This window comes from Nerophis ophidion, linkage group LG21, assembly GCF_033978795.1.
Source record: "Nerophis ophidion isolate RoL-2023_Sa linkage group LG21, RoL_Noph_v1.0, whole genome shotgun sequence".
Classification (NCBI taxonomy): Eukaryota; Metazoa; Chordata; class Actinopteri; order Syngnathiformes; family Syngnathidae; genus Nerophis; species Nerophis ophidion.
The window spans coordinates 5182621-5196174 of record NC_084631.1 but is presented as its reverse complement, the minus strand read 5'-3'; the positions used below and the strand labels follow the sequence as shown (position 1 = coordinate 5196174).

Sequence of the window (13554 nt, the reverse complement as noted above, 5' to 3'; positions counted from 1 at the left end):
AGTTAGTGCTGCAAGGGGTTCTGGGTATTTGTTCTGTTGTGTTACGGTGCGAATGTTCACCTGAAATGTGTTTGTCATTCTTGTTTGGTGTGGGTTCACAGTGTGGCGCATATTTGTAACAGTGCTAAAGTTGTTTATACGGCCACCCTCAGTGTGACCTGTATGGCTGTTGACCAAGTATGCCTTGCATTCACTTGTGTGTGTGTGTGTGTAAAAGCCACAAATATTATGTGACACGCTGTTAGTATGGAGGAAAAGCGGACGTGACGACAGGTTGTAGAGAACGCTAAAGGCAGTGCCTTAAATGCACGCCCCCAATATAGTTGTCCGGGTGGAAATCGGTATAAATTCGGGAGAATGGTTGCCCCGGGAGATTTTCGGGAGGGGCACTGAACTTCGGGGACTATCGGGAAAATTAGGAGGGTTGGCAAGTATGAGTATTAGCGGTGAATGCGGTGTTAAGGCGGCACCGACGCTGTATAACACCGGCGGGCCAGCTCTAATGCTAAATTGATATTGCCTCAAGGGCCAAATTAAATTACACGGCGGGCCAGAGTTTGACGCCCATGATCTAGATACGCTATTTTACTTGGTATCATTACAGTGGATGTCAGGTGTAGATCCACCAATGGCGTTTGTTTACATTTTGATTCAGGTGAGCTACGGTGTGTAGTGAAGGATGTTTAGCTATTCCTCGTCCTGCAGGGATGATACTTGTAAGAAACTCACTTTATTTGTCGTCATGGAGACGAGGATTAGTGATTTAGAATTAGCTTAAACACTGCAGACTGTGGATGGACCTTAGCCGCTAACTAGCTAGCCATGTCGTAAAGCACTTCTTCCTGAGTGTGTTTCAGTGTTATAACTTCACCTTTATCGTTAGTTTTTAAGCCGAAATGCGTCCGTTCTCCCTTTTCTGTCTACACACTCTGTCTGCTTGTAAGTACTCTGTGATTATGCGCTGCCGAACATGCTCCTCTGCTCGTAAAACAGTTTTTAGAGGCGGTATAGTACCGAATATGATTCATTAGTATCGCGTTACTTTACTAATACCGGTACATCAAACAACCATAGTTAACATGTATAAATTTCCCTGACAATGCCACAGAAAGACTCCTTTTTCTCATTTTGTCCACCAAACGTTTTATGCTGTGCGTGAATGCACAAAAGGTGACCTTTGTTGATGTTATTGACTAGTTGGGCGTGCTTATCAAGCATATTTGGTCAGATATTTAGGCTAGCTGTATGTACATATAGCATCATTATTTTGTCGGCATATTTGAGCTCGATTAGTATCATTTACTTATGTCCTCTTTGTATCTAGTTTGTGTCCATGTTTCATGACACTTTATCTCTATGTAATATTGGCTGCATTTCTGATAGTTGTGTGCCATGTTGTTCCAGACCACAGCAAACGTTACCCAAAGATGCAATTTCCTTTAACTTGGACCCATACATGTATGCCTTTGGCCATTATAAGCCAGTATTTTCCACGAGTTATTTCTCACCCTCTGAGAAACACCTGTTTTACTATTGTTGTGAAAATGTGTAGTATAAATATTAAATTTCGACGATTTGCGTCAGCCTGCGACACATAGTCATTTTGATAGTAGGCTAACTGTGGAGGGAGGCGTGACCTGCGGACCTGCAGCGAGGCGGGGTGTGCCGGGACCGGCTTCGAGATCAGCGACAGGTGGGTAGATGGTCCACATGGGCCTGGTTATCTAATCACCTGTCGCTCTGTTAAAAGGCAGCAGCCGCGAGGAGAGAGTGGTTGGAGCTGGAGCAAGAGAGCGAGCGAGAGACCGACAGACTACTGCTGAAAAGTATTGGAGAACATTATTGAAAAATAAGTTTATCGTTTCTCCAATTACTTTTCAGCAGTAGTCTGTTGGTCTCTTGCTCGCGCTCTTGCTCCAGCTCCAACAACTCTCACCTCCCGGCTACTACCTTTTTAACAGAGCGACAAGTGATTAGATAACCAGGCCCAGGTGGGCCATCTACGCACCTGTCGCTGATCTCGAAGCCGTACCTGGCACGCCCTGCTTCGATGAAATTAGGGTCATATTTATTTTTTGTTGTATATTGTTTGTCGGATCACCCCTCTCTTGATTAACTAGCTAGCAACCAATTTGTATAAATATTACATTTCGACGATTTGCGTCAGCCCGCGACACATAGTCATTTTGATAGTAGGCTAACTGTGGAGGGAGGCGTGGCCTGCGGACCTGCAGCGAGGCGGGGTGTGCCGGGACCGGCTTCGAGATCAGCGACAGGTGGGTAGATGGTCCACATGGGCCTGGTTATCTAATCACCTGTCGCTCTGTTAAAAGGCAGCAGCCGCGAGGAGAGAGTGGTTGGAGCTGGAGCAAGAGAGCGAGCGAGAGACCGACAGATTACTGCTGAAAAGGTATGGGAGAACATTATTGAAAAATAAGTTTATCGTTTCTCCAATTACTTTTCAGCAGTAGTCTGTTGGTCTCTCGCTCGCGCTCTTGCTCCAGCTCCAGCTCCAACAACTCTCACCTCCCGGCTATTACCTTTTTAACAGAGCGACAAGTGATTAGATAACCAGGCCCAGGTGGGCCATCTACGCACCTGTCGCTGATCTCGAAGCCGGACCTGGCACGCCCTGCTTCGCTGAAATTAGGGTCATATTTATTTTTTGTTGTATATTGTTTGTCGGATCACCCCTCTCTTGATTAACTAGCTAGCAACCAATTTGTATAAATATTACATTTCGACGATTTGCGTCAGCCTGCGACACATAGTCATTTTGATAGTAGGCTAACTGTGGAGGGAGGCGTGGCCTGCGGACCTGCAGCGGCTTCGAGATCAGCGACAGGTGGGTAGATGGTCCACATGGGCCTGGTTATCTAATCACCTGTCGCTCTGTTAAAAGCCAGCAGCCGGGAGGAGAGAGTGGTTGGAGCTGGAGCAAGAGCGCGAGCAAGAGACCGACAGATTACTGCTGAAAAGCTATTGGAAAACATTATTGAAAAATAAGTTTATCGTTTCTCCAATTACTTTTCAGCAGTAGTCTGTTGGTCTCTCGCTCGCGCTCTTGCTCCAGCTCCAACAACTCTCACCTCCCGGGTACTACCTTTTTAACAGAGCGACAAGTGATTAGATAACCAGGCCCAGGTGGGCCATCTACGCACCTGTCGCTGATCTCGAAGCCGGACCTGGCACGCCCTGCTTCGCTGAAATTAGGGTCATATTTATTTTTTGTTGTATATCGTTTGTCGGATCACCCCTCTCTTGATTAACTAGCTAGCAACCAATTTGTATAAATATTACATTTCGACGATTTGCGTCAGCCCGCGACACATAGTCATTTTGATAGTAGGCTAACTGTGGAGGGAGGCGTGGCCTGCGGACCTGCAGCGAGGCGGGGTGTGCCGGGACCGGCTTCGAGATCAGCGACAGGTGGGTGGATGGCCCACATGGGCCTGGTTATCTAATCACCTGTCGCTCTGTTAAAAGGCAGCAGCCGGGAGGAGAGAGTTGTTGGAGCTGGAGCAAGAGCGCGAGCGAGAGACCGACAGATTACTGCTGAAAAGCAATTGGAGAACATTATTGAAAAATCAGTTTATCGTTTCTCCAATTACTTTTCAGCAGTAGTCTGTTGGTCTCTCGCTCGCGCTCTTGCTCCAGCTCCAACAACTCTCACCTCCCGGCTACTACCTTTTTAACAGAGCGACAAGTGATTAGATAACCAGGCCCAGGTGGGCCATCTACGCACCTGTCGCTGATCTCGAAGCCGGACCTGGCACGCCCTGCTTCGATGAAATTAGGGTCATATTTATTTTTTGTTGTATATTGTTTGTCGGATCACCCCTCTCTTGATTAACTAGCTAGCAACCAATTTGTATAAATATTACATTTCGACGATTTGCGTCAGCCCGCGACACATAGTCATTTTGATAGTAGGCTAACTGTGGAGGGAGGCGTGGCCTGCGGACCTGCAGCGAGGCGGGGTGTGCCGGGACCGGCTTCGAGATCAGCGACAGGTGGGTAGATGGCCCACATGGGCCTGGTTATCTAATCACCTGTCGCTCTGTTAAAAGGCAGCAGCCGGGAGGAGAGAGTGGTTGGAGCTGGAGCAAGAGCGCGAGCGAGAGACCGACAGATTACTGCTGAAAAGGTATGGGAGAACATTATTGAAAAATAAGTTTATCGTTTCTCCAATTACTTTTCAGTCTGTTGGTCTCTCGCTCGCGCTCTTGCTCCAGCTCCAACAACTCTCTCCTCCCGGCTACTACCTTTTTAACAGAGCGACAGGTGATTAGATAACCAGGCCCAGCTGGGCCATCTACGCACCTGTCGCTGATCTCGCAGCCGGACCTGGCACGCCCTGCTTCGCTGAAATTAGGGTCATATTTATTTTTTGTTGTATATTGTTTTTCGGATCAGCCCTCTCTTGATTAACTTGCGAGCAACCAATTTGTGTGTGAGTGACGGGAAGAAAAACTGACTCATTTGGGTCTTTTGGTGCACCTCGCTGGTTTGCACGTGCAAATATATCCTGATGGCAATGACAAATGTGAGCAAAGAGCGGTATTTTGTGTGAGCAAACTGATCCATCCCATCCATTTTCTACCACTTATTCCCTTTTGGGGTCGCGGGGGGCGCTGGCGCCTATCTCAGCTACAATCGGGCGGAAGGCGGGGTACACCCTGGACAAGTCTGGTGTTTTCTGCAAATATTTGACATCAATGGTGACCCAGTGGTGTCCAAAGTGCGGACCGAGGGCACTTTGGGGCAAATGTGCAAGCAAAGGCTAACAGGATTTTGTTGGTGCTAACTGATCCTAGGATAGCGCTGAAAGACATCTGTCCATCCAAACAACTGAGCGGGGATCAAATTAGTGCAAGGGTTTTAGCGCCACCTGTTTACCGCAGCTCTTTCGTGGCGGAGGAAAGAAAAAAATCTGCCAAAGGAGACAGGAGAGTTAAAGCAGCAGGAATAGCGGTCGTTCAAAGACGGCGCTGAGACTTACCGTATGGTCTTGACCAGGAATCGAACGATGACCGCCAGGCCCACGCAGCCACACATCACTCCTATAACAATAGCCGTCACCTCACCTGTGGGCAAAAAAAAAACTCATCACTAATTGGAGAAGGCACACTGGAAATGTCAAATTACGTAACTGTCAAAGTTGAATGGGGAGAGTAGGGGTCGGCAGCCTGCGGCTCTTTAGCGCCGCCCTAGTGGCTGTCTGGAGCTTTTTCAAAAATGTATGAAAAATGGAAAAAAATGAGGTGAAAACCATACGTTTTTTTGTTTTAATGTGGTTTCTGTAGGAGGACAAACATGACACAAACCTCCCTAATTGCTATAAAGCACACTTTTTACATTAAACATGCTTCTTTGTCCGACTACGTATAAAATATATATACGTATAAAGATATATATATAAGTCGTATATACGTATACGACTTACGTATAAAATACTACACGGTCTAGCTCCATCCTATCTTGCCGATTGTATTGTACCATATGTCCCGGCAAGAAATCTGCCTTCAAAGGACTCCGGCTTATTAGTGATTCCCAAAGCCCAAAAAAAGTCTGCGGGCTATAGAGCGTTTTCCGTTCGGGCTCCAGTACTCTGGAATGCCCTCCCGGTAACAGTTCGAGATGCCACCTCAGTAGAAGCATTTAAGTCTCACCTTAAAACTCATTTGTATACTCTAGCCTTTAAATAGACTCCCTTTTTAGACCAGTTGATCTGCCGTTTCTTTTCTTTTTCTTCTATGTCCCACTCTCCCTTGTGGAGGGGGTCCGGTCCGATCCGGTGGCCATGTACTGCTTGCCTGTGTATCGGCTGGGGACATCTCTGCGATGCTGATCCGCCTCCGCTTGGGATGGTTTCCTGCTGGCTCCGCTGTGAACAGGACTCTCGCTGCTGTGTTGGATCCGCTTTGGACTGGACTCTCGCGACTGTGTTGGATCCATTATGGATTGAACTTTCACAGTATCATGTTAGACCCGCTCGACATCCATTGCTTTCCTCCTCTCCAAGGTTCTCATAGTCATCATTGTCACCGACGTCCCACTGGGTGTGAGTTTTCCTTGCCCTTATGTGGGCCTACCGAGGATGTGGTAGTGGTTTGTGCAGCCCTTTGAGACACTAGTGATTTAGGGCTATATAAGTAAACATTGATTGATTGATTGATTGACTAATTTTGGCGGTCCTTGAACTCACCGTGGCTTGTTTACATGTACTACTTTCTCTGACTTTCTAGGACAGGGGTGTCAAACTCAAATACAGAGTGGGCCAACATTTTAAACGGAACAAAGCCGCGGGCCAAGGTTGAACAAATTAACCTTTTAATAGGGACCCAAACAAGTTTTGCATTAAATATTGAACAATCAAGGCTTATTTAACTTTAGTGACATGCAAAATCCAGTTTCAAATAATAATAATTAAAAAAATATCAATGGCATACCATATCAAATAAAATTTAAATAAAAATGTTATACCTTTTTTTCTATTTGCAATCTTCTGAGGTAAATAGCAATTTTTTTCCAAAGGCTAATAATAAATTTGAAAATAAAATAACAATAATGAATGAACCAAACATTCAAGCCTTGAAGTAAAAAGAGAAAAGGCATGAATAAAACGTTAATTATTGCTCAGTTTGCTGGAAGTAGTTAGTGCTGCAAGGGTTTCTGGGTATTTGTTCTGTTGTGTTACGGTGCAGATGTTCACCCGAAATGTGTTTGTCATTCTTGTTTGGTGTGGGTTCACAGTGTGGCGCATATTTGTAACAGTGCTAAAGTTCTTTATACGGCCACCCTCAGTGTGACCTGTATGGCTGTTGACCAAGTATGCCTTGCATTCACTTGCGCGCGCGTGTGTGTGTGTAAAAGCCACAAATATTATGTGACATGCTGTTAGTATGGAGGAAAAGCGGACGTGACGACAGGTGGTAAAGAACGCTAAAGGCAGTGCCTTAAATGCACGCCCCCAATATAGTTGTCCAGGTAAAAATCCGGGAGAATGGTTGCCCCGGGAGATTTTCGGGAGGGGCACTGAACTTCGGGAGTCTACCAAGAAAATTAGGAGGGTTGGCAAGTATGAGTATTAGCGGTGAATGCGGTGTTACACCGGCGGGCCAGCTCTAATGCTAAATTGATATTGCCTCAAGGGCCAAATTAAATTACACGGCGCGCCAGATTTGGCCCACGGGCCAGAGTTTGACACCCATGTTCTAGGACATGTTTTATGCCACTTGTTTTTCTGTCTCATTTTGCCCACCGAACTTTTAACGTTGAGCGTGAATGCACTAAAGTGAGTTTTGTTGATGTTATTGACTTGTGTGGAGTACTAATCCGACATATTTGGTCACTGCATGACTGCAAGCTAATCGATGCTAACATGCTATCTAGGCTAGCTGTATGTACATATTGCATCATTATGCCTCATTTGTAGATATATTTGAGCTCATTTAGTTTCATTTAAGTCCTCCTAGTTCAATTTATATCTCATTAAAGACTATCTGTATGTAATATGGCTTTTAATTTTTTGCGGCTCCAGACAGATTTGTTTTTGTATTTTTGGTCCAATATGGCTCTTTCAACATTTTGGGTTGCCGACCCCTGGGGTAGAGAAATGTTTTTTTGGGGGGGGACCAGATTTAGAAATTTTGTTTGCTCGGTTGAGGAATGTGAAAGTTGTAAGAATTCAAAAATGAATGAACAATTTGGGAAGGTGGGTTTTGTTTGACCATACAAGCTGACTTTGACTTTGGCCCCCCCTTAATGAGGGAAATATTACAATTACACTGACATTCATTTGTGCTGTAAATATTTTTCCTTTGTGCCGTTAAGATTTTTAAAGTTACAATACATTTTGTAACTGGTGATGTCATCACTTTTGACGTTATTAACATGTTGTTATCCATAACCAGCAACCGCCCACCTTGTCAAAATCTTTCTCCAAAAACACAATGTTTTTGCAACACAAACATAGCACAAGTGAATGGGACAAGATTGAAAATATTTATAATATATATATATATATATATATATATATGTATATATATATATTTGTGTATATGTATGTATGTGTGTATTTATACATATGTGTATATATATATATACATATAGAGAGAGAGAGATTTATATAGATACTGTATATATATATAGAGAGATATTTTTTTATATAAATATATAGTGTGTGTGTGTACAACATATATATATATATTTGTGTATATGTATGTATGTGTGTATTTATACATATGTATATATGCGTGTATATGTATGTATGTATATATGTGTGTATATATGCATTTATATGTATGTGAGTATATATAGATGTTAATGTTAATATATATAAAAAAAAATATATATATATATATATATATATAATATATATATATAATTTATATAGAGAACTATATATATATATATAATGTGTGTGTATATACATATATATATTTGTGTATATGTATGTATGTGTGTATTTATACATATGTATATATGCGTGTATATGTATGTATGTATGTATGTGTGTATATATGCATTTATATGTATGTGAGTATATATAGATGTTAATGTTAATATATATATAAAAAAAATATATATATATATATATAATATATATATATAATTTATATAGAGAACTATATATATATATATATAATGTGTGTGTATATACATATATATATTTGTGTATATGTATGTATGTGTGTATTTATACATGTGTGTGTATATATATATATAGAGAGAGAGAGAGAGAGAGAGAGAGAGAGAGAGAGATTTATATAGATACTGTATATATATAGAGAGAGAGATATATTTTTTATATAAATATATAGTGTGTGTGTGTACAACATATATATATATATTTGTGTATATGTATGTATGTATATATGTGTGTATATATGCATTTATATGCATGTGAGTATATATATATATATATATATATATAATGTGTGTGTATATACATATATATATTTGTGTATATGTATGTATGTATGTATTTATACATATGTGGGTATATATATATATAGAGAGAGAGAGAGAGAGATATTTACTGTATATAGATACTGTATATATAGATATATATATATAGATATATATATTTTTTTTTTATATATATAAATATATATAGTGTGTGTACAACATATATATACATATATATATATTTGTTTATATGTATGTATCAGTGTATTTATACATATTTATATATGCATGTATATGTATGTATGTATGTATGTATGTATATATGTGTGTATATATGTATTTATATGTATGTGTGTATATATAGATGTTAATATATACATATATATATATAATTTATAAATACATATATAATTTATATAGAGATATATATATATAGTGTGTGTGTATATACATAAATATATATGTGTATATGTATGTATGTGTGTATTTATACATATGTATATATGCATGTATATGTATGTATGTATATGTGTGTATATGTATTTATATGTATGTGTGTATATATAGATGTTAATGTTAATATGTATACATAATTTATATATACATATATAATTTATATATATATATATAGTGTGTGTGTGTATATGTAATATATATATATATGTATAGGGAGAGAGAGAGAGATATTTTATATATATATATATATAGTGTGTGTGTATATACTGTACATATATATATTTGTGTATATGTATGTATGTGTGTATTCATACATATGTATATGTGTGTGTATATATAGATGTTAATGTGTGTGCACGTGTTTATGTGTGCGTATATATATATATATATATATAGATAGATATATATATATATATAATATAAGTATACATACATATTTATATATATATAAGTATATGTATACGTGTGTGTGCGTGTGTGTGCCGAGGATATCGTTATGGCTTGTGCAGTCTTTTGAGACACTTGTGATTTAGGGCATTATAAGATTGATTGATTGATTGATTGATGTGTGTATATATGTATCTGTATATATGAAAGTGTATATGTGTGTATTTATGTGTGTGTATGTATGTATATATATATATATATATATATATATATATATATATATATGTGTGTGTGTGTGTGTATATCATATATATATATAACATATATATATATATTTTTTTCTAATGGAGAAACAATTTAAATTTTCAGTTTTTATTAGATTTCTTTTTGTGCAATTTGTTGGGGGTGCTTGCCAGACTTTTCAGACAGGATCACTAACAAAAAGCATTAAGGTGCAATTAGTCTTAGACCAAAATAAAACAATGACGTGGGACTCACCAGACGAGAGCTCCTTCCCTGACTCTGCAACAAAGTATGAATGATTGGACATGAGATGATATCAGGAGACAGCACTGCTGATGTATCAGACCTTCCACTTCAATCATTCACTACAATCAGCACTTTGCACAAATTCTTTCTCCTTTTGTCTTCGTCTACATTTCTGCCTCCCTCTTTTCACGGCCCCCCTTCCCCTCTCCTGTTTTGTCAGATGAGGAAACAATGGAGTCCCTGTTTGGCTTTGGGGTTTTTCTCTAATCAGCTTGCAAACAAACACTGCTCTTCTCGCTCTGCTTTTGCAACCACTCTTTACGTTTGACTCCTTTTTGCTCACAAAGCTACCGCCAAATCCTCAGCATTCCCACATTCCGCTTTTATGACCCCCTGCTGGATTGCGCTAATTGTTAGCTTTGGTCGACAACAGAGGGGTGTCCAGACTTTTTATATCCCCTATTATTCACTTTTGTAGTTATTAAAATAGCTAATTCCAACCTGATCATATTACAGGTTGCCATTTTTTTCTGTATTATGATTCTGACTCCATTCCAAATTTTCAAAATGTAAAGACGTCATACGTTAGCAGCCGAGAAATGCTTTTGAACCCTAAAGCATTGCGATCGTTGGCTCCACCCCAGGGTGCAGAGACAAGAGACAACGTGCAATCCTGCGTCGTTTGACATAAAAAAAAGTACCAATGATTGTCACACACACTAGGTGTAGTGAAATTATTTTCTGCATTTGACCCGTCACCCCTGGGAAGTGAGGGGAGCAGTGAGCAGCAGCAGTGGCCGCGTTCGGGATTAATTTTGGGTGATTTAACCCCCAATTTCTGTCACGGTCGGGTCGCAAGATGATGCGGGATTTTGTTCACCCAGGGATGCAAAGGACAGGACTTGCAGGTAACGGCTTGATTTAATGGAAAAAATAACACTGGTACAAAACAGATAGAAACAAACGAAAGAATGGCGTGCCGAACGGACCGGAAGCTAAGGCTAACACTTAGCACTGACTTAGACGACTATCAGAGGCTAGGAGACGAGATTAATTTACGTGGCAGTCGCGTGACGCAAAACAAAGAAGCAAGACCGACTGGCAAAGGCAGGCTCAAATAATAATCTCAATGATGACAAACAGGTATGCGGCAGGAATATAAGCGGCAGGTGAAAATAATAAGTAACCATGGAAACCAACTGAGAAGTGCACACACAGGAACCGAATGAGTCCAAAACAAACAGAAAACACAAAAAGACACACAAATCTAAATCAAAATATGATCCGGGCAGCGGATCATAACAATTTCGGCAAAATAAGTCGACTATTTTATCATTTTATTATTTTACTAACAATGCCATCAAATTGTATCTTATGACTTAGGGCTGGGGGATATGGCTGAAAACAGTCTTATTGATATTTTTGTGACCTATGTAGAAAAATATATAAAATGTAAAAAAAAATTTGTTTCAAACATGTATGTTTGATATGAAAATAAAAATGTTACCTTCCTCTGATTATAATCCCCGCTGCTATCAAGGCAGAAAGTAAAGGAAATGCCAACACAAGCATGAAAAACACTCAATGTACAAAAAAAATGGTAAAATCACACTGAACACTTTATAACTTCTTAAAATGAAGGTGAACAGATAAAGAATATTTAACAAAATGTAACAAAATAGTAGAAAGTGTGAAAATGTAATCATGGAGACACCTGAGAAGAACTATTTTCTGTTACAGCTGTGCTCTAAAGGGTGAGCGTCTTGGCCAGGACAAGTGCCTTGCTTCATTTACAGACCACAGGACGCTACTGTTTAATAACATCCCAAAAATGGTCATAAAGTGATCACTTCCTGCGTTGCTCGGTTACCAGACAGCCAGTGCCTTTGTCATGCAACCGACCTTGTTTCGCAACTTTTCCCCGACCCACGAAGAAAAAAAAACCATTTGTTTTACGCATTTTTTTGTATTGATATCGATTACATGTCTATTTCAATTTATATACTGATATCGTTTTATCGCCCAGCCCTATCAAATGCAAACACTGATATCAACAAGGAAAAGTACCGTCCATATAAGGGCCGGTGAACAAGTCAGGACATAAGTCATGGTACCAGTACGGAAAACCATTGCATCTAATAGAGAATGTCTCAATTGCACCCCCTGGTGGTGACTTCTATCAAAATTAGGGTGGTCCCAAAAAGGAGGGATTTTTCAAATTGACTGTGTCCATCCATTTTCTACCGCTTATTCCCTTTGGGGTTGCGGGGGGCGCTGGTGCCTATCTCAACTACAATCGGGCGGAAGGCGGGGCACACCCTGGACAAGTTGCCACCTGTCGGTTTTAAAAGTGTTCCCCCTCTGGTCAACATATGAAATAACAAGTGTGTGTAGAAATTTGAAGTACTCCCCCTTTAGCCAACATATGAAATAACAAGTGTGTGTAAAAATTTGAAGTGCTCCCCCTCTGGCCAACATATGAAATAACAAGTGTGTGTATGAAATTTGAATGCACTCCCTTTGGCGATTTTTTTTATTTTTTAAATAAAATCAATATGTATATAGAGACATACTGTAGTAACTTTAAGTAAATAATAAAGATTATTTATTACTGTCTTACTAAATAGAAAAAATATTCACTAAAAACAGAATTTTTCTCAAAATGTGTTGACTTTTTTCTTATAAAATTGGGAACAATTTCACATACTCTTTCTGTTGCTGTAATATTGCAATATTTCTCGTAAAGTTATTACTTTTTTATGTAAAATGAGTACTTTTATGTAAAATTTGTACTTTTTTGTATAAAATTAGTACTTTTTAATGCAAAATGGTGACATTTGTCATATAAAATTCTGACTTATCATAATATTGCCAATTTTTTTTTGTTGCTCTTGTAAAACAGAGACATTTTTGGAGTAAAATCATGACTTTGGTCATAATTTTGCCAAGTAAAATTCAGATTAGTATTATTATAATATTGCCAAAATTGTAATGTTTTCTTATACAATTGTGAGTTTTGTCGAGTAAAATTCCGACTCCTTTTACAAAGCTTTTCTCGTAACATTGCGACTGTTGAGTAAAATTCCAACTGTTATCATAATATTGCACAAATGTTCAGTTTTTCTTGTAAAATTTTGACTTGCGTTGAGTAAAATTAAGACTTTTATTATAATACTGACAATATTTAAAGTTCTTCTCGTGAAATTGGGACCTTTTTCTTGTCAAATTCAAACTCATTTTTCACAACAAGCTTTTTTATATTTGCATAGTTTGTGTATATTATTAATGTTGTATACAAAAATCTTTTTA

General features: G+C 39.2%; 2 protein-coding genes across 7 annotated transcripts in view; one reads left to right on the top strand and one right to left on the bottom strand.

Moving 5' to 3' along the window:
• The window catches only part of ciarta (circadian associated repressor of transcription a), a 243471-nt gene that overhangs the window by 116136 nt on the left and 113781 nt on the right, over window positions 1-13554 (top strand). The window lies entirely within an intron of this gene.
• The window catches only part of ca14 (carbonic anhydrase XIV), a 67836-nt gene that overhangs the window by 9399 nt on the left and 44883 nt on the right, over window positions 1-13554 (bottom strand). For 2 of the 6 annotated variants that reach the window (XM_061881657.1, XM_061881658.1), the window contains exons 9-10: window positions 10255-10278; window positions 5003-5087 (exon numbers count right to left, since the gene is read on the bottom strand). In XM_061881657.1, coding sequence (XP_061737641.1) covers window positions 5003-5087; window positions 10255-10278 — 109 coding nt within the window. Of the gene's footprint in view, window positions 1-4891; window positions 4934-5002; window positions 5088-10254; window positions 10279-13554 lie in introns of all 6 variants that reach the window. The other 4 variants (XM_061881655.1, XM_061881660.1, XM_061881656.1 and 1 more) reach the window with 4 other exon arrangements.